The sequence below is a fragment of the Cyprinodon variegatus genome, unplaced genomic scaffold, assembly GCF_000732505.1.
Source record: "Cyprinodon variegatus isolate N-32 unplaced genomic scaffold, C_variegatus-1.0 Scaffold281, whole genome shotgun sequence".
Classification (NCBI taxonomy): Eukaryota; Metazoa; Chordata; class Actinopteri; order Cyprinodontiformes; family Cyprinodontidae; genus Cyprinodon; species Cyprinodon variegatus.
In genome coordinates, this window is record NW_015150734.1 from 444731 (window position 1) to 465248 (window position 20518).

The 20518-nt window shown below is 37.6% G+C and overlaps 2 protein-coding genes across 3 annotated transcripts in view; one reads left to right on the forward strand and one right to left on the reverse strand.

Annotated features, from left to right (window-relative positions):
* The first annotated feature begins 97 nt into the window (after positions 1-97).
* Positions 98-1508, forward strand: nr0b1 (nuclear receptor subfamily 0 group B member 1). The gene is made up of 2 exons (XM_015383290.1): positions 98-901; positions 1041-1508. The coding sequence occupies exons 1-2, from the start codon at positions 262-264 to the stop codon at positions 1280-1282; spliced, it is 882 nt and encodes a 293-aa protein (XP_015238776.1). The 5' UTR covers positions 98-261; the 3' UTR covers positions 1283-1508.
* A 6968-nt stretch (positions 1509-8476) lies between these two features.
* il1rapl1 (interleukin 1 receptor accessory protein like 1) overlaps positions 8477-20518 on the reverse strand; it is a 288146-nt gene continuing 276104 nt past the window's right edge. The window contains exons 9-12 of one of the 2 annotated variants that reach the window (XM_015383288.1): positions 19671-19814; positions 16474-16644; positions 13743-13787; positions 8477-10656 (exon numbers count right to left, since the gene is read on the reverse strand). In XM_015383288.1, the coding sequence (XP_015238774.1) occupies positions 9935-10656; positions 13743-13787; positions 16474-16644; positions 19671-19814 (1082 nt within the window). In that variant the 3' untranslated portion in view covers positions 8477-9934. The remainder of the gene's footprint in view (positions 10657-13742; positions 13788-16473; positions 16645-19670; positions 19815-20518) is intronic. The other variant, XM_015383289.1, reaches the window with a different exon arrangement.

Consider the following 20518-nt stretch of genomic DNA (forward strand, 5'->3'; position numbering starts at 1 on the left):
TCTGCCGTCTGCCGCTCTGAAAGCTGTAGACTGCTGGAGAAAGAGAGGGAAAATAGGAGGTGGAGAAAGAGGAGGTGCATGAGCTGGTAGAGGTAGAATATGCAGTAACCCTGAACAATCTCTCAAACTGCGGGCACAGACAGGAGCTAATATAAACAGCCTGCCCTTCACTCGGGGCTATCAGGGGGTGAGGAAGCAGTTACCTCAGTCACTGACCCCCGGCCCTTCAAACAGGCAGCCCATCTAGATCGGCCAGCGGTCATGGCCACCCTGGAGGGCTGTCGCTGTCGGAGTGCCAGCGCCCGAAATAACAACAGCATTCTCTACAGCATTTTGAAGAGCGATAGCCTTGTGACCGCCGAGGAGCCACAACACCACCATCATCATCAGCAGCAGCATCAAACCCTGCAGCATCTGCTCCTGAAGGGCTCCTCCTCCCTGTCGGGCTCGCTGCAGGAGCTCCGGCAGCAGTCCTGCTCCTGCGGCTCGACGCGCCGCCGCGGCGTCCTGCGAACACCGCAGGTGACGTGCAAAGCTGCGTCGGCCGTGCTGGTGAAGACGCTGCACTTCGTGAAAAACGTCCCCTGCTTCCGCGAGTTGCCGGACGATGAGCAGCTGATGCTGATCCGGAGCGGCTGGGCACCGCTGCTGGTCCTGGGGCTGGCGCAGGACCGGGTGGACTTTGAGACGACGGAGACGGTGGAGCCCAGCATGCTGCAGCGCATCCTGACCGGCGCGTCGGAGCGGCAGAGCGAGGTGCTGTCCGGGCAGAACAGGGCTGCGGTCGGGGTGTCCGTGGTGGACATTGAAGCGATCAAAGCCTTTCTGAAGAAATGCTGGAGTGTGGATATCAGCACTAAGGAGTACGCGTACCTGAAGGGAGCTGTGCTCTTTAATCCAGGTAAATCTCACCTTTCACAAGTATGCGTAAAATATGATTTTGGAATATACTCGGATACTAAAAAAAATATTAATTACCAATAATACATTGTCTATATGCGAGGATCTGTGTTAATGACTTAAACTTTTTATACTTTCAGATTTGGAAGGTCTTCGCTGCGTTCACTACATCCAGGGGTTGCGTCGGGAAGCGCATCAGGCACTAAACGAGCACGTCCGGCTGATCCACCGCGAGGACACCACGCGCTTTGCCAAGCTGCTGGTCGCCCTGTCAATGCTGAGGGCCATCAGCCCGCTGGTGGTCGCACAGCTCTTCTTTAGACCGGTGATCGGGGCAGTGAACATCGAAGAGGTGCTCATGGAAATGTTCTACGGAAAGTAGGTCACCTGGAGCAAGGAAAAAAAACTAACAAAAAGAAAAAAAAAAAATGCTCTGAACTTGTTTTGTATTGGAGGTGAAACTGATAGACTTGGTACAATACATAACTGTTGAAGGACTCTGAGAAAACTGACCCAAAAAAGCCAGAAAGTGTGCGTGTGTGCCTGTAAGAATAATGTGGGTTGGAAGAGATGTTATTACAGAGGAAACTTAAAGCAGCTGCTACAATTCATAACTTATTTGTTTTTATAAAAGACTATTTTTCTAAAATAAAAATAAAAATCCCATTTCAATGTGCGTGTGAGTTTCTTATCTTCCATCAGGAGGTAACATCCCATGATTGTCAATCACTGAACAATCTGAGTCATAATGTTTCATGTCATCTTCAGGTCACAGCACTGATTGAACAAGGCATGTCACTGTCACAATAAACGACCGATAATCCAAGTTCTTTATTGGACAAGAGCATGATGGATGCAATGTCATATTAGGCCACCAGAGAGCGACATTGTACAACATTGTACAACATCACACACACTGATTTTGACTGCTGGATAAAATGTGACAGTATGAGAATTTGGTTGGAAATAAAAAACAAAAAAACAGAACAGATAAATTCCACACAAAGTTAAAGTAAATACAGACGAAGGCACCAGCCCAACCACAACCCTAATGGTACAAGATGGATGGATGTTTAATGAGTAGATGACTGGAATCCATTATTTTCTGCCAGATTCTCCTCTCTCCTTGAATTAAAAAAACAGTTATTTAAAAAAGTTTCTATCAAACCTTGAACTTAAACAAACATACATTTGTAGATTACAGGGTTAACATTGGATTAATATCAGCACAGAATAGGTGGAGTTCCCTTTAAAGCGTATACATTATTTGCACAATAGGATTCATTAAAAAGCAAATTACAGCCTGCATCTTTCTTCAGCACTCCTGTTACAGAAGCTTTGATGCCTTGATTTTTAACAATTTAAAGAAGCCAATTAACTTAACAGTCATGTTTTTGGACTGTGGAAGGAAGCTCGGAGAAACCCACACATGCATGGGGAGAACATGCATACTCCATGCAGAAAGACCCAAGGCCGGGAATCGCACCCGGAAGCTTCTTGCTGCAAGAAAACATTGCACCACCTTGCAGCCCTAGTCTATGAACTTCACATCATTAATCCACAATGACTTGTTTTCCTTAGATATTGTTTGTTTGTCATAACAGAATAACCTGTTGTTTAGGTAGGCCCTTTGCAAAACTTCACAATGAAATATATATTCTTTGCAGGAAAAAAACATATAAAGGAGCAATAATATTGATATGAAATCACAAGTTCCTAACTTGTAAATTTGAGATGTTTTTATATGTTGGCCAATAATCAATAAACAAAGGCACCAGTCCAGTCATAATCCTCAATCCCACTGGAAAATATTCTAGAAGAGAAATGCATTTAAAACAACTGTCAGCACAACCAGTCCTGGCCGTCCAGACACATTTTACTTTGATGGAGAGTAAAACATTTTTACTCTAAAAATAACTCAAAGACCAGACTGAAGGTTGTCATAGAGATTGTAAACATAGACCATCACGACTTAAAAAGGTTTCCAAAATTTTAGATTACAAAAAAAAGGAGACATTCTCCCCAAACCAATTTAGAAATGTAAAGTTTTTGGTCCCTTTGCTTTGTAATGTTTGGTTTTTAGTTTTATTGTCGCATCACTTTTTTTTTTTTTTTCCCCCACAAAAAAGTTAACATATGTACATACATATGTCAAATTATACGTTTTTAAGTGAACAATCCTACATTTTTTAGAATGTATTTTAGGGAAAACTAGGTTTGGTTTTTGCTTGTTGTTTAAATGAGAGAGAAAATATGGTATGTTATTGGAATACCATAGAGATTTTCTCAAAGGATCATACTATACCTCAAGCTAATGACAAGATACCTTTGGAAAATTAAAATAGAATAGAAATATAATTTATTGTCCCATAGTGGTGACATTCAGGTGTGTTGGAGGCAAAGTATATAGGCAAGTTCAGCCTAAAAAATATATTAAAGTTATTAAAGATCTTGATTTTTAGAAGTCACTTCAAATTTCTCTTAAATTTTCTGGCTTCAGATGTTTGTTTTACTATATGAAACACTGAGCAGGTAAGTTTATAGGTCATCAGTGTTATTGGCTCTAACAAATGGTAAAGTCAGATCTTATTAAATTCAAATAGAACCTTCTTCATTTGTCATGTCAATTTTGTTATTTAATTGGGTTAATCTTAAAGCACTGAAATGAAGAATAAGGAAACTCTAAGCACAGACTCCTTATGTCATACTTTTGAGTGTAAATGAAGGGTCCCTCTGCCACAGTAACTATACAAAGAGAGACAAGTGAGAAATAGACAGAGCAAAAAAACAACAGATGTTATGCACCTTCTGTGGTCGACATGAAGTTAAAGATTTTCTATTTAGGTCAGAGAACCAACAGACCATAAAATGGCCCCTTCTCCCGAGGTCAACCTCAAGAGAGAAAGCACTTTCATCAGTGTCGACTCTGTAGCAGCAATAGAGGGGTTAGCAAGTTCAAAACTGGAGCGTCTGCTGTACTGTGTTAATGTAGGTTTAGTTTTGCTGAAATTTTTTACATGTATGTGTATAAAGCAATATTCTGGGACTTGGAACTTCTCAATAAAACAATTATAACATGCAAAAAAGAATTTGCTAAGAACTGGTCCATCAATACGATGAAACAAGGGATGTTTTAATTTTCAGGCACTAGGGTAGAAATTAACAAGTGATGATCCCTCCTACCACATTTTGAACATAAATAAAGCAGCTTGGGAATGGTCTAAAAACACAATGAGATCAGATTATGTATGTTTACCAAATTACGCCTTTAGCTAAAGGCCATCAGTTGAGGTTTCGTGACGGGTTGATCAGATTCAATGTTGTAGATGACAGATAGGAAATAAAAAAGAAACAAAAAGAAAAGCATGTTCGTTTGAAGGTGTACACACTTATGCATCAGTGGATATTTTCTTCATCACATTTCCCAAATAATGCACATTTTCTGGTGTTGAAGTTGATTTGTAAAAGAGATTTGTCTTTTCGAAGACAAAAACTGTTAAATAATTGATCATTATCATGTTTTTTCCACCACATCTACTGCGGCTAACAGCATTGCCTGTATTTAATATATTTAGGGAATGTTGTTTAAACTAATCTCTGATATTTAGTATAAAAGAACAATGGTACACCTCAGATGTTTTTCATTTTGAGTTATGACAGAGATCCATGATGTTTTTGAAACTTTACACATGAACCCCCACTATAGACCATTCAAGGTTTTTACTCTTATTCCCCACATCAACTGTCAATGTTTTGGAATATAGATGTGTTTAAAAAAACACAAATGAGAAAATATCAAAGAATGACCTGCAAGTGTTACATTTTGTCTTTGCATCTGTTCTTTCCCTAACAGGCGTTTAGAAACGCTGACTAGGTTTCCAATCATCCTTCAGAGCAGCAGGTTTTTGTCGCTTTTCACTCTCACAGAGAAGCATGTTCAATAAAAACTGAATTCAACCTTGAAAGGAATGAAGGTGATGTTAGTGATAAACAGGGATTTAAGTTCTGTTTGAAGTTGATGTGAAGCCTCTGCTGATAACTCTCACATACCTCCTGGTGGTTCAACATTGCGTTGCAGTATCCAGTAACAGAAGAAGAAAGGAGAAGCTCAAACTTGGAACACACTCACGCACAAAAACTCACACTCACTTACACATATGCTGCTGTCTGCTTTGCTTTGATTATATTCTTGTTCATATCTATTTTCCTAGCATGTTCCTTCTCAATGGGCCTTATTTTATCAGCAATTAAGTCCTTAATTGCACCGAGTAATAAAGAGTCTATTAATCCTGTGACGGCTAATAAAGCTCCAGATGTCTGGCTGGAAGCGACAAACTGGGAGCAGTCACCACCCGGTCAACATTTACATGTTCAGACAATGTATATCTAAAGAAAAAAAAACGTTTAATTTAATATTTTTGCATTTTTATGTCAGATTTGTTTTTGTATCTGCATAGTCCAAAGCCTGTTTGCCTTACCTGACCTACTCTACCTCTAAATCAGTATTCTTGTCCATGTCTTATATGTAGTCCTTCTCCTTGTTTTCCTCTGACCCAGATTTCTTTCTTTCTTTCTGTTTTCTCCAGGGGTTGGTAGACATCAGTAAATCTGTTCACAGTCTTTAATGTCTTTTTCAGCTTACAGATACAAATGCTTCTTGTAGTAAGTGTTTACTCCCAGGAGATGGCACTGTTAAGCAGCACTTATTCATCAGCTGTAAGCTTCTAACCACCATGATGATTCAAATTAAACATGTTTTTTTTTTTGTTGTTTTTTTTTACCATAAGATTTGTTGATGTTTGGATGTTATAGCTTTTGTTACAGAGCAATTGATTTTTAAAAACAATAGCAGAAAAAAGACAACAAGAACAAACAGCTGAAAGCTAAATAATGTAGAATAGAAATTGTGGTACAAAATTCTCCAACTTTGAGGTCAAAAGGTTTATTTGTTCGATAATAATAATTTTCTTCCATGGAGTTACAACAGAAACTTAAAAAACAGCACCCTAACTAGAGATTTACAAGTATTGTATGCAAATATTCTACCTGGAAATCTATTTAGTGACAGATGACCAATTATGGAAGAAATAATGATTTAAAAGTAAAAATTCGGGCAGTATTCTGATAGTTTGTGATCTATTCTCTACCTTTGAGATGTTTCAACTATACAGTTTAATCTTATTTTCTGAGCAGAAAAACAAGACAAAACAACCAACGGGGATAAAGGTGTTCCTAAAGGATTTTTATAAACCTCTCCCACATAGAACATCTTTTGGGGGAAATGAGATGGCTTATTTTTTCTAGCGAGTGTGATAGGTGCTAAAATTCTTTAAAGTATTTCTGGTCAAACCCATTTCCTTTTGACAATCATGATCTGTTGTTCTAGACAGCAAAGCCCCAAATATGTAGTGGAGCCCTTCCCATTTGTGAGGGACATTGGTCCAACTGCCCTTTTTTTGCAGGGACAAAATGTGGTTGAAAAGCATTTATCAGCTTTGAAGACCAAGGATATGGCAGATTTTTTATGAATTTATGTTTTATACTTTCTGAAGATTTTTTTTCCCTTTAAAATATAATTTTTCCCAACCAAAAACCAAAATGCAAACATTTAGAGTGGCTCTTCCATAATTGTTGCAAATTACTCTAATTATCATGCCTCTTTTCTTGCCTCAATAAGGGTCTTTTGTAATAGGTAATTGAAAATGTCCCTGCTGCAGTTTCTGTCCTGCTTTGTCCATTTAACACATCCTTTCAAGTGTCTCTGATTTTTTTTTATTCTTCGATATTGAAATTCAATTTTGTCCTAGTTAGGGTAAATTCATTGAACTTATTTACCATTTTTCTAGTATTGCCCACCATTTAAAGGCCTTTTACAGTTTGAGTCACCCTTTCACACTATCAAACACACACATCCATACACTGATGCACAGTATTGATACCTATAAACTCAATTAGTTTCGAATTTATTGCAGAAGGAAAACATTTAACAGAGGGAGCAGTGAATTGGACTCTCTGTCCTGATTGTCAGAAAGTGTCATCTGATCTCCCTCATATACAGGGCTTCTAATTAACTGTTTTGTGTGACTGTTCTTTGTAATTTATGATCATTAATCATGTATTTTTTCATATGTAATCTTGTCTTTTATATAAAGACCATTTCTACTGCATATACCCGAGGACCTTGGCTTTTACTTCTTTATCTTTTCTCTAGGTTGGAGGCCTATAAATATACCATTTATATCATATTTTAAATTCCCATCATGACCTCCATCAACATTGTCTTTATATAACAGGGATTATTTTTTGCTCTGTCAAGGAGCATAAAGGCATAGGTGAGGAAAATGAGGATTCAAACCTGTCAGGAAACCCGGTCAGCCATCACAATAAGGGTGACCTGCAACTAAGGCAGACCCAAATCTCATTCAAAGAGGAAGAATTCACCTCTGTTCCACTTTAGGGGTGTCCAGTTCAGGGTTTATTGCCAGTAAAATAACTAATCAAGTCAAACTGTAAAATAAAACTCTAGTTATATCTCACTGATGATATTAAGTGTGCTGAGGTGTTCCCTGTTATTTGACATTTATAGATGTTTCAAATGCTGCTTTAACAAGAGGTTAACTAGATAAAAAAAAAACGGTGGCATTGTTCTATCAACATGTAAGCTGACAGACATAAAGCTTTATCACTTGCTTTTAAATATATCTTATTTGTATGCTCATTTCTTACTTTTTTTTAGTAAAATATAAAACCATGCAGACTAGTTAGCTTAAATGCAATGTTTTAACTCCAAGTAGAGAAAAGCCATAAGGCTGTTTCTTTTGAAATACTTAAAGGTATAGTGTAGGATGTTGTTTTTCCGGGTGGATCATCAAAATAAGTGGTCCTTGTAAATGTTAATCATTCTGGTGATATTTAAGGCTCGTGCTTGTCTCCATTTTCACTTACCAGTGGTGAGTCTGAAACAGTGGAAAAATTGCAAATCTTCTTTTGGAAAGTAAGCTTGTATGAGCAATGCAAACAGCAACTTTAAACAGAGCGTGCACGAGGAGAAATGCACTCAGCATGCTCTCGCATGGGTTTAATAGTACAGGGTTGTGCATGTACATTTTTTTTTATTGGAGAGGGTGCATCGTTTCAAAAGTTTGCATAAAATCCTGTGCTATACCTTTAATAATAACATCCTGACCTATCATTAATCTCTTTCTTACTTACAAAATATCAAAGCTTAGAAATATATATTCTCTGAAAGTGAAGAGCCAAGCAGTTGTTTTTCTTGTCTTTACAGAGTAAAGCTGTAGGGAAAAAGTGTATGCATATAATCTTTTAGATTTGCAGATTGTGTTGGGTAGGTTAACCAGCTGAAAGTCAATGTATGAAACGACGGATGTGCTGCATTTCCTTCAGTCTTACTTGGTTCTCTTGCTGTTACAGTATGGTCAAAGTAGATACAAGTAGACATAAAACCGTTAATACTGAAGTGTTAATGGTTTTATGGATTATCAACAAAGATTAGTAAAGCTCAACACAAAAAGAAACCATTCAAAGGAAATCAATGCTTTTAATGTGCAGTGAGAAAGTAGGGGCAACTGATAATGATTGTGTTTCTATAAAGATAGACATTTCTTTCCAAGTGAAAATTGTGTTTATATATTTATATAAATATCTATATTATATATAGAATACATATCTATTTGCTATGCATACTTAAAAATCACACCTTCAAATATATTTAAAAAGTCTTTCAAAACACACCTGTTTTCTTTTCTCTCATTAAAACGTGAGCTATCTCTATAAACCAAATAAATCAGAATCATTGAGGTGGCAATAAAATGATACATCAAAAATGAAAACATTGAAAAGGTTTTGTCTTCTTTTGAACCTGGAGTAATAGAGGATTCTTTGTTAAGTGGGATTCAAAAACCAGCTTAGTCTCTCAACAAACCAGGAACCACGTTTACAGGAGTACAGAACCAGCAGAACGCTTAGACACGTATCCCCTTTCTATGGAAGATGAAATGCAAATAATCATGACCTCTCAAGCAAACTGTTTTCTCTTATAAAAATAGAATTCTTTTTTTAAAATAATCTACAGATTTTCTTTTTTAAGGTGAGGCATTTAACTATCACTCTAAAACAGCCAGGCTGTTGGTTTCAATAAAAAACAAAACAAAAACACAAGAGCTCCAGAGAGAGATCTGCCAGTCTGTCAGTCTGATTGGATGGGAGCGGCGCGTTTGCATCCCACATGGCTGGATGTTTTTCGCCAGCTTCTCAGTCTTTTTGCATATTCTATTATTTTTTTTTTTCTGAAAGGAGTTTCTTTTTAAAACAGATACGCCTTTTACAAGGTTAACAAAAACAAGTTTCAGCTCTTCACATCACCTGAAAATGTCCAGGTCATTCAAAAAGTTTTTTCATAAAAAAAAAAAAAAGTTAGCTTAAACTACAGAATGATTTAAAATAAAAATTACAAAACAATAAAAACAAAAGGACAAAACAGCGCAAGTACATGACATACTGGCTTTTCAGTGGAGTTAGATAAAATAAAACTTTAAAGAATGAAAAATATACAACTTTATGTAACAAGTTTAAAGCAAAGTCCTACAGTAGAGAAGGCAACAGATATGAGTGAATTAAACGCATTGAAGAACGAAACAGAAAAACACTGATGCTACTAATAAAATGCAAATATATGTACAGACCCTGTTTTCCTTTTGTTTGTATGTATGCACATTTTCTTTTAGTGAGGATGTTGGAATCATGTGTCCTCCGAGTTCCAGCACTTTATTTGTCAGTCTAGAAAAAAACAAAACAAAACTGTTTTTCCTCTAGTTCCAAATAGAAGATAAAATCACTCCTTAGAAGAGACTAGGTCATCTTGAAAGACAGGAGGAATCACCTGTCTTCTCTGTTAATGGGGATGAATGGACCTGAATAGATCCGCTTTGTTCTTTAAACTTCTACTTTTGGTTCTCGTCATTTCTGACCTGACCCTGACTGTTCTTCCTGAAGCCAACTCTGAGTGTCCTTATTACTACCATATGACACTAGAGATGCTGGTTTCTCTTGGCAGCAGGGGCAGCATGGCGTTGTTGGCGTGAGCCTCCTCCAGGCTGTGCTCCCGGCTCTTCCCTGGAGGCCTCTGTCCGTTGAGCAGCGTTAGTGGGATGTTGCAGTAGGTGTGCTGGTTTCCCAGAGACGAGAGTGGTGGCAGGGTCCCCCCAGGGGGTATGTCATATTCGTAGCTGCGGTAGTAGTGTTTCTGCCTCATGGTGGTGTGGTAGGTGTTGTGGAACGAAGAGCGCAGCTCTGGATGGGCGGTGGCCATTGCAGTGGAAGTGGCTGCTGCCATGGAGATGGCTGAGACGGTCTGCAGCTCTCCGAAGGGGCCCTGCTCGCTGACATCCAGTGCCGGCTCGTGCGTTAGCATAGGCTCTGTGCGCCTAAAGGGCATCTCATATTGCAATTGCTTCCAGAATTTCGAGTTGAGCTTGTTGCTTTTGGGGCCTCTCCATTTGATGACAGTGAGGGCTTTGATGGTGTGTTTAAGCGCTTCCACCTCCTGGTAGTTCATGATACCTCTCAGCTCAGCGCACTCGATCAGGATAACCTTGATCTCGCCGCTCACCAGCATGTTTCGCAGTCGGGTCTCCAGCTCGAAGATGCTCCAGCCTCGCCGCACCACATAATTGGGCGTCATGACTATAATGAGGCGCTTGCTCTGGTCTACGCACCGTGCAACATCCTCTATGTATGCTGCATGAAACAAAAAGGAAAGACAAGTGAAAAACAGGAATTTCAAAGATTAAAAAAAGGTGCTTTGAGTATGCATCTGATTAATGAGTCCACAAACACAAAACTTAATGATGGGTTAACATACACAAAGACAAGACAATGACAGGTGACTTTTTTGCCTTGCAGCTGGTTTTAATGTGTAGATTTTCCTACAGAGAGGCTGTTACTTCTCTGAGACTCACAGGATACATTTTTACAACATGGATTTCATAATAACCTCAGGCTTTTAATTATGGTTTTGAAATCTTTCTTCTGTCAGAAATTAATTTACCTGTCAAAGACAAGATTTTGTTTCAAGGGTTCAACTTTGTAGAATTTTTCATAATAGTGCCTGAATTATACTGATTGTCTCACATTTATTAATTCATCGACATTTATATTTGGTTAATGACCCTTTGCAACTACAGTACATCATATATTTTCCAAAGCTATTCTGCACCATTTTCACAATTTGTCCGGTCTTCTTGATGAAATAGGTAGAGATCATCTTAACTGGTTGGTTTTCTGGAACAGACAAATGTTTAGGCATAGGTAGGAATACAAATTTTAACAGGATGCTTGCAAAAATGAAAAACCTAATGAAAATTTAATCCATTCATCATAAAACTAGCTTTTAGGAATTGTTTGGTGTCAGATCTGTGTTTGAACATCCAATTTTCTTCAAATTTAAATTATCAACTGGAACAGAAGTGAAGACACAAAAGTTCCAGCTAAATCAACTCTTTATTTAACGGCTAAAAAAAGGATATAAGCTGAAGTCCATAATCATAGACTGAGAGGAACCTAACCAACAAAAACGCCCCTCCTTCAACATCAACACTCTAAAGCACTACCTGAAATGAAACCTTGAATACGCTTGATGCTCTCTTTAGAAAAGCCTCACAGTCGGAGCAGGCAGATGTTGCCGCAGCAACATAACATATAATTATACATGTCAAGGTGAGACGTTCAAAGCTAGAAAAAGCTATATCATGTGTTACACCCTTGCAGACCCATTTTAAATGCAACCACCACAAAGACAAGAAGGAATATGCGTTATTTGATGCATATTCAGTGCATATTGCATCTTGAAAATATTTATCTTAAATATATAATCCATAAACCTGTAATCAATATAGCACTAATGCCAATGGTAACGGTAAACATTGTTTTAGAGAAGTACAGTATCTGCGCCTTTCAGTTAATAACTGGTTAAAGACTCTAAGCAGCACATATTTAACTTGATCTCACAAAATCTTTCTCTATAAAATTATTTCACTGCTCTTGGCAGAAATGTTTACACGCAGGCACATTAGATGCATAGTATAAGGCCATAAAAATTTGAGGACTCTCAAGAGATACTTGTAATATTTATAAATCCATATTTGAACTAGGTCTGTATTTTTCTGGGCTGTTAAGGAGTTTGCCAAAGTTTTCTGCATTTCTTCTGAATTTTGATCTCATATGCCATTGCTGAGAAAAAATACTCCACTTTTCATAGCAGGGATGGTGTCAAATATTCAAAACGAAAGAATTTCCCCTTTTTGTTTGATTTGGTTGAGAAATCTTCTTTTTAGGTCATCCAATGTTTCACAGGGAACCGAGAGAAGCACTGCAGAAACCATTTCTCCTTCACAAAGTTTGTCCGGTTGGCTAATCGTCTGAACTCGTTGTTTGCAACTGTCTGCTCAGTGTGACCTGTCAGACAATTGTAGGAAAGGCTTTTGAGGTTTCCAAGGATTTTTTTTATGACTAAGGCTACAGGGCTTTTTAGCACCTAAAAAGACATCATCTTTCCAAAGAAGTTTGTCTTTGATTATAATTCTGTCTTGCAGGTTTAACAACACTGCTTTCTGATGAGTTATAGATTTCACTTTGAGAATCTCATCTAACAGCAAGCCCCTCTACCTGAAAGTCAACTTCGATCTAGTACAGTATACTATATTCAGCTTATTTAGAGAGAAAAAGTCTGATGCAAAAGAATACGAGTTAAATGCTGATACAAATGAGGTATGAGTTTTATTTAAAATTACTTGAAGGAGTCATTATCGAATTCTGATTTGTTCAGTGAGCATCTGCATTGATTTGTGTGAGAATGAAGTGTTAATACATTTTCAAGTAATTTAGTTTAAAAGTTAAATTCAAATTGTACTTATTTATGCAACATAGTGTTGTATTACATTTGATCATAATTGTGGATTAAGGCTAATAAAAACTATTTCTGCTCAGCATGCTGCAACAACAACCTTTGATGAGTCCCTTTTTCTTTAATATTCCACTGTCCTGATGATTTTCACACCTATCGAGCACAATTTTATGGTGATAAAACCAAGTACTGGTACTGTTGGCAATCTCCATCTTCCATCCAACTTGTCAGCAGAGGAAAGCAAAAGGTGCTCTCCAAGTTTTCTTCTAGGTACCGGTAGTTGTTCTGCCTTTTGACTTGATTAAACACAGTGGAAACTCTTCCATAGACACTGCTGCCCAGTCCTCTGAAGGCTGTTGTTTCTATATTCCTGTTGTTTCTACATCCTTTTAACACACCATTTCCTTCCACTTAACTTTCCATTAATACCCTTAGATATAGAGCAACTTAAAAAAGCGTGTTCAGCAATAACCTGTAAGCTGTCCCCCCTTTTGAAATAGCCAGTAAATGAGATTACATTGTTCCATAAAAAATCTGTTTCCTTTGCTGCTATATTCTAGTTTTCTAAGAAAATTAACTTAGGGCTATGAGCAATGATAGTGCTGATAGTGTATAAGATCTACTGTATTTATCACGTTTATTATTAGCTGAAAGATATGTACTTCTTTTATAGTTAGTGATGAACTTTACTTGAAATCTACTCAAAAAGGATCCGGAAACCAGAAACTATGTTATTATACAATTTGAAATTATGACTATAGAGTATGTGGAGAATATTCTTTTTTTTAAAATATAGAATATGTATATATGAGCGGTTTTACATAGGTTTAATTTAGCAGCAGTGTCTATTTTTGCATTGCCCTGCAGTGTCTAATGTGAAGGTAAATGAAAGCAGCTACTCTAAATGCAAGAGGGTGAGTACCTCCAAAGAGTCGAGTGTCATCCTGGTAATGCTCATTGGTGAGACCTAAACATAAACATTTTAACATTCAGGTCACAGGCAGTACACATTAAAGACAAGACACAGAACAACTTTAAACACAGTTGTAAAAGGAAGAACTGCCTCCTCTCACTCAGCTTCTATCTTCACATATAATTAATCACATAACATGTTTCCCTGATTGGACATTCATCTGCAATGATTCTGTTTGGCACTGATGCTGGCGGCAATTTTCTTTTAATTAAAGGATAGAGGCGGCTCAGTTGGCGTGGCTCGGAGCCTTTGCACATTTCCCACTGATGTTTAATTCTTTCTGGACCAAGTAGGATGTGTTTTGCGTTTTATCTGTGCCACATGAAGCCTACAGTACAAACACGCAGCATCGCTACAAAGTAGAGCACACTGTGTTCCACTGGCACAAACGGACTCCTAACTAGGCACGAGTAAGCTCACATAAAAATATGTTCACACAGAATTTTCATGGATTTATTCCTGCATAGATGAAAACCAGAGGCGACGATGAATTTGTTCAATATCTCAGCTCCCAGTGCATCCCTCATACTGTATTCCCTCTTCAGTAGTAGCCAGTCCAGAAACAGGTTTGATCTTCAGCTTCTATCAAACACATTTGGGACGATGCATGTAAAAAAAATTCATGCTGACACTTTTCAACTAAATATTTTGGAAATTTGAAATATTCATCTTAAAAAAACCCTGATTATCTTATTAAAGTATTAGATTACTTATCCTCTTCAGGGTAGGATAAGCCAGGAAGCACAAAATACTTGAGTACTTTAAATAGGTTTGTGTTTAATTTATGTTCTTTGGGAAATCTGACTGTTTCTGTAGTCGGAGGTAATCTGTAGAGGTGAAGATTTACTTAAAAAATGACAATAAAGGAACATTTGGTTAACTTACCAAAGTTAAGAGTGCAGGTCTACAGACCTAACAGAGTTTAGGTCCGCTTCACGAAGCAGGGTTACCAAAAACTTTTCTAAACCTGTTTTCTGAACCTGAAAAAGGGAGACACTGACTTTTCCGGTTCACAAATCCCATTCATTGGGATGATAACATGCCAATAAATGGGATGCGGCTGCAAAAGACACTTTACTGTGTAAAAGAAGAACATAAGGAACAGAATCTTTATATTAGAACAACAATTTTGGACTTCATCTTCACTTGCTGCCAGAAGATTTCCCCTAAATAGATGCATTAATCTACTACCATTCAAGATATAATCCCTTAATATTTCCAACAACAGCTTAGGCAAGTCCTTTGATAAGTACTAGTTTTACTGAATGGTTGCTGATATTTAAAAATTCTTTTTTTACACAATGACATTCTCCAAATCTAGAATAAACATTCTGGATGTCTATAAATGAATCTCCATATTCCTAATATTACTGGTCAGCATTTGTATTATTTCGACTATGAAAAAAATGTTTTTCAGATATCATTAATACATTTTCAGTAAAGCTGAACGGCCACTTAAAATGTGTAAACATTTCTAGATATATAAAACTTAATTCTTAGTAGTATAATTTTGTTTTGTTTTTTTACTTTCTAAAATTCAGTTTCTGCGACAAAAAAGTAATTTAGAAAATATATTATTACAGTTAGGTCTATGAGTGTGATTTTGATCAGGAAGAATCTTATTCTAGTGATTTAGAAATGGAACAACAGAGAGGAGTGCTTTTAATAAATGTATAAATGGCCTGCCATAGCCCAGTTCATATAAACCTACGCATTAACTCGAGCAACAATCTTCTCCTTCACCATCTTCCTTTCCTTTATAGCTGTAGCGCTGTTTCTCTGTTTTAAACACATTCTTCTTTTTTATTTAATTTTTTTGCATTTCTCCAATAAAATCTCTAGTTCCAGTGGGGTGAAATAGGCACTTCCTGTTGCCTGTTGTCATGGTGACTCATTGAATCAATGCTCCACTGAAAATGGCTTTTCGAACTTGTTGCACATGCGCTTAACTCTGAGTGGACCTAGTTAAAATTGATTGAAATAATTGATAGCAGAACACTCAGAGTTCCCGACTTTAGGCTAGATCAATTAGAGTTGTGGATTTGCATCTGATTTTGTTAAACCTGCTTCATGAAACGGATCCCTGGATTCGTTTTGCTACAAATAATGTATTATGTATTTAATTAGGGAAAAAAAATCTGCCCATGTTGATGAATATTCAATAACATCTTCAAATTACAAAGAGGAAAGGAGCGTGTGATTATTACAGACCAGCTATGTTTGGGATATCCATGGTTTTACCATAACGCTTGGGCACAGAGCTTTCACAATAAACTAAGCCCACAATACTGTAAACTGCAGGGTCCAAAGAGATCCCTCAATAAAACGTACAGGAATTCAATAATTATAGAATAATGCTAAAGACTTGTTGTCACATGACTGCACACCGTCATTGGTATTGATGGAGTCCATTACTTTATGACACAGTAAGTTGATTGGTAGCAATATATACGGTGAACTTTCTGACAGCCTTAAGCCTAAATCTGTTTAACAGTACAAAACATAAGACGAAAACAGTGGAAACAATGTAGACAACGTGTTAATCAAAGACAAAGGGCAATGCAATACAATAAACACTGCAACAGAATTCTATATGCAGAGAAAGCAAATGTTCTGTATACTCTTTTGCACGTGTTTCCTGGGCTGTCTGCATGTGAGCACACACATTCAGAGCACTTACTGCCTGTTGGAATGAGGTCTCGATCCGGGATGAAGAGTTTGTAACCGTAATGTTTTTCCAGCACATCGGGGAGGATTTCCAGGGCGAAGCGCTCCTCCTCTCTGGTTTCCTGACTCCACTGATCAGGGTCCACTTTGGTGTATGAAAGGTATGCATCATAATCTTTGTTTTCTGAAAAATATAGGGAAAAGGCAGCGATTTCTTAAAAATGATGAGTAAAGGTGCTTACATGCACAAACATTTACTGTAAGAGTGAAACCTAAACATGTTTAAAAATTTTTTAAGGCATTTCATTTGCAAGCTTGGCAAATTTCTGTGGACTCTTACGTTAACATGGGCCGAAACTGCAATGTTGACTGGGCAACATAATAACATCTTGAAAGAATCACAATTCATATCTTATTTTTTCTATTTCTCTCTCTGTATAACAGCAATGAAAACAAATCAATTTATGCCAGGGATGAAATAGGAGCAGGTCCTTCTCTGAGAGGCTCATATATATGTCCCATCTGATAAGAATATGAAGGTTATTTCTGGAATGCATTTTCTTGCATACAGCTTAAAATAATAATCTTAATCTTACATATAGAAATACTTATCTCCTGGTGGTTAGGTGTTAGCTTTCAAATTACATCCAAACTCTCAATGGGGAATCTCACAGGGAAGAAACCTTTGGAGGATACCGCAGCGACTCATCTTAGCCTCTCATCTTTATCTTGCACTTCAGTCTCATGTCAGTCATCTTTATATCCTCTAGCTCCTCTTCCCTCGTCTTCATTAGTGCCACTCTCTGAATTACACATTGTAGTTGATCTGACTACAAGGAAATGTTTACTTTAATTCTTGCCTTGCAGATATTGTTCCATCATAACCAGCCAACACACACATCTCTTTATAGCCTCTGCTGTGTCTGTTGCTCATGATGGTTGAAACCAGGCACTTAATCCTTACATCTTGCAGCCTTATTTCATCTTTCATAACCTGAATATTTTAATCTTTCATCCTTACTTTAATTCTGCCTCACTTCAGTGCACACCTCCATCTCTAGAGCCTCTCCTTCACCTGTTTCCAGTTCTTACAATGACTCATGATGTCATAGTAGATCAAAAGAAACAGAAATACTACCACCTCCAAAAAATGTGTAAAAACATTTCCAAGAAGGCCTTATCATGATCACTGTGATATATAATTTTTTTTTATATCTCTCCAAGGGTTTCTCATTCAGATTCAATCTGAGCCTCTGGTTTAAGTTAAATCTCTGAAAGATTAATATTGCTGCCAGTCAGAAGGAATGCATTGGTAAAATTAAAGCTACTTTAAACCTAAATCTGCCAAAAGGAATTAACAAATTTGTGGTTTAACTATATATTGCCATCAGCTAACTGATCATTTTAGTCACTCTTTCACTAGTAAGGACTTTCATTTATATATATGTATATATAAAAAACTTTACTCAACTTTTCAACTATTGTAAATCTATTGACATCCTTCTTTTAAATTGCTTTTCACACGGTTGATCTCTACAATTACATATATCCTCCACCCAGGAATTTGATTTGCATATCAATGACAGCAGGGGTGGCAAACATGGTTTGCGCACGCTGGCTGCTAAACTGCAGATGCATATCAGTTGTACCTTCTTTGAAGATTTGCTCTGCACACACAAACACGTTTGCACCTCCTTTAAGACACAAAATCAGGCTCAAGGAAAAAAGTCAATTTTTTCTAAACCAGAAATATCTCTCTGAGTTCTTTTCACAAGGAACCTTTTCAAAGAAGAACAGCAAAGGTTTCATAAACTAAAACATGGAATTAAACACCACAATCGATACAACTCCAAAAACAAGTCAATGGAAAAAAATCTGCAGGATGTTGGTTCCCGTTAAAAAGTTTGTCTTTTCTTTCCACTGCTGCAGCATGATTACCCAATATGAGGGATTAATTCCTTTTTTACATCTCAAAATATGGAATTGTTTGTTGTTGGCAATATTAGGTAACAAGAAAGGATTCCTGCAAAGTCACTGACTTAAGCTCTGCAGTGTTCATCTGATAAAAGTTGGGCTGCAGTCTCTGATCCCAAATCGGTCTGCACTACTTCCTTCACAGGAATAGGCCAATTTTTAACTAGAGCAATACTTCTCCAAAATAACTCCTTACTATTTTCTGCTCAGCAGTTTTATTTGGAACAGAAGGGCTCGCCGTAAACAACTGAGTACACACACTGATTCCCAGTGGCGTCACATCCATTAGGCCATGAAGAAAAAAACAACAACAAAAATCTGGCTACATATATACACACACCCAAATCAAGATCCAAGCCTTGCACTGCTACACACCTCACAATGATTCCTCAGAAGACAGTGAGAAGAACTGAAAAGGCAGAAAATAGAATAAAAGAAGCACAGTGGCGATGACATGTTCAGTGACTGCTAGTCATTATTCTCTGTATAACTTGAATGTGGGACAGCCAAAAAGGGAAGAAGGGCTTTATCAAAAACTCTTTTGAGAAGCATAGGAGGCTTTGTGACTCCCTAGAAAGGGCCAGACCCGCACTCAATTGGATCCGAACATCAAACAGTGCTTTCAAATTAATAACTGACGGCTCAAATTAACCACCAAGCAAAGCTGGAGAAATCAAAAACGCTTGTATCAGCGGCCCCTGACAGTGTGACTTAATCATGTAGAAGTTTGAGTCAACAAAACTGCCTGTAATAGATAATTCATGCATGTGGAAGGGGGAAAAAAAAAACCCAAAAGCTGTGAGTTCCTTGTTTTCAGAATTTTTAAGGACACAGAGATATGCTGGGACATAAACAGAGAGCTATTTGACTGAAGAGAAAGTTAACTATGTTTTGCAATAAAACATCCATTTCACAATTTCAGACCTGTTTGGCTCCTATTTGTCCAACCCCCCTCTGTTACTACCTGGCTTTTCTCAGAGCTGAATAAGCTTCCTTCCCTGACATATTGAGAGTGATCTATTTTTAAATGGGCAACAAATTGAAAATCCTTCCTCTTCTTTTCCCAACAGAGCCAGGGTAGATGAGGTCCCTGGCCACTTAGGAAAAAGTAGAGAACAGATTTAAATCTACCGGGGAGTCAGTTCCTGTTCAGTAAAATTGTATTTGTTATTTCATATATATAAATATATTTATATATATACCCAGTGTGTTTTAGATACAGTGGGTTAACCTTACCTCCATCTACATCTTCGCTGCCAAAGTGCCTCCTATAAAAAAGCATCAGCTCAATCTTGTAGCATTTGTAGAGGGAGATGAGGAAGATGAGAAGCAGCAGAATCGCTCCCAGACCTCCTGCCAGCTCCACCGTGTACATGAGCTCTGCTCAGGACAAGAAACACAGACAGAAAATATGAGAAAAACTGCTGACACAATCACAGCTTTGTCTCCTTTTACAGATTTGGTAGTTAAGAGTATTGTTTCTGCATTAAAATGGAACCAGGATCAATCCATTTTTGTTTAACAACATTCAAAGTAAGAGAATTTGCATTTAAAAGGGAATTTAACTTTTGCCAAAAAGCTGGACAACCTACAGAAGTCTCCAAGCTTGAGAACAAAGCAGAATCAGTCTTCAGAGACATAAGGCCTATAATGAGTTTGAGAAAAATGAGAGAACACATTGCACAGGGAGACATGAGGGGCACAAAAATCTAATGAGAAATGGGCTTCATTTCTTTTTCATGGTGTAGCAATGACACAGCTCTGCACCCTCACCGTCATCCATAGTGGGGCTGTAACAATTCTGGACATGGATGGCGGCATTTTCAAAACAACAGGTTTTAGATTACTCATCTTGCTGTCACTTGCTTCTCCATCTGTGTTTGCGCCCCTTTTTCCTTCCCTTTTCAGTCCATTTCTCTTCTCCATTATCGTCTCCATGTCTCCCCTGAGACCTGGCTTGAGGATGAGTTATGATGTGTATTAAAGCAGCATTTACCTGGTTGGCTCAGCTAGAACACGTTCAACTTTTATCTTTGTCACACTGTGGGCTTTAACACTGCATGGCTGCCATGGCAGCTGCAATC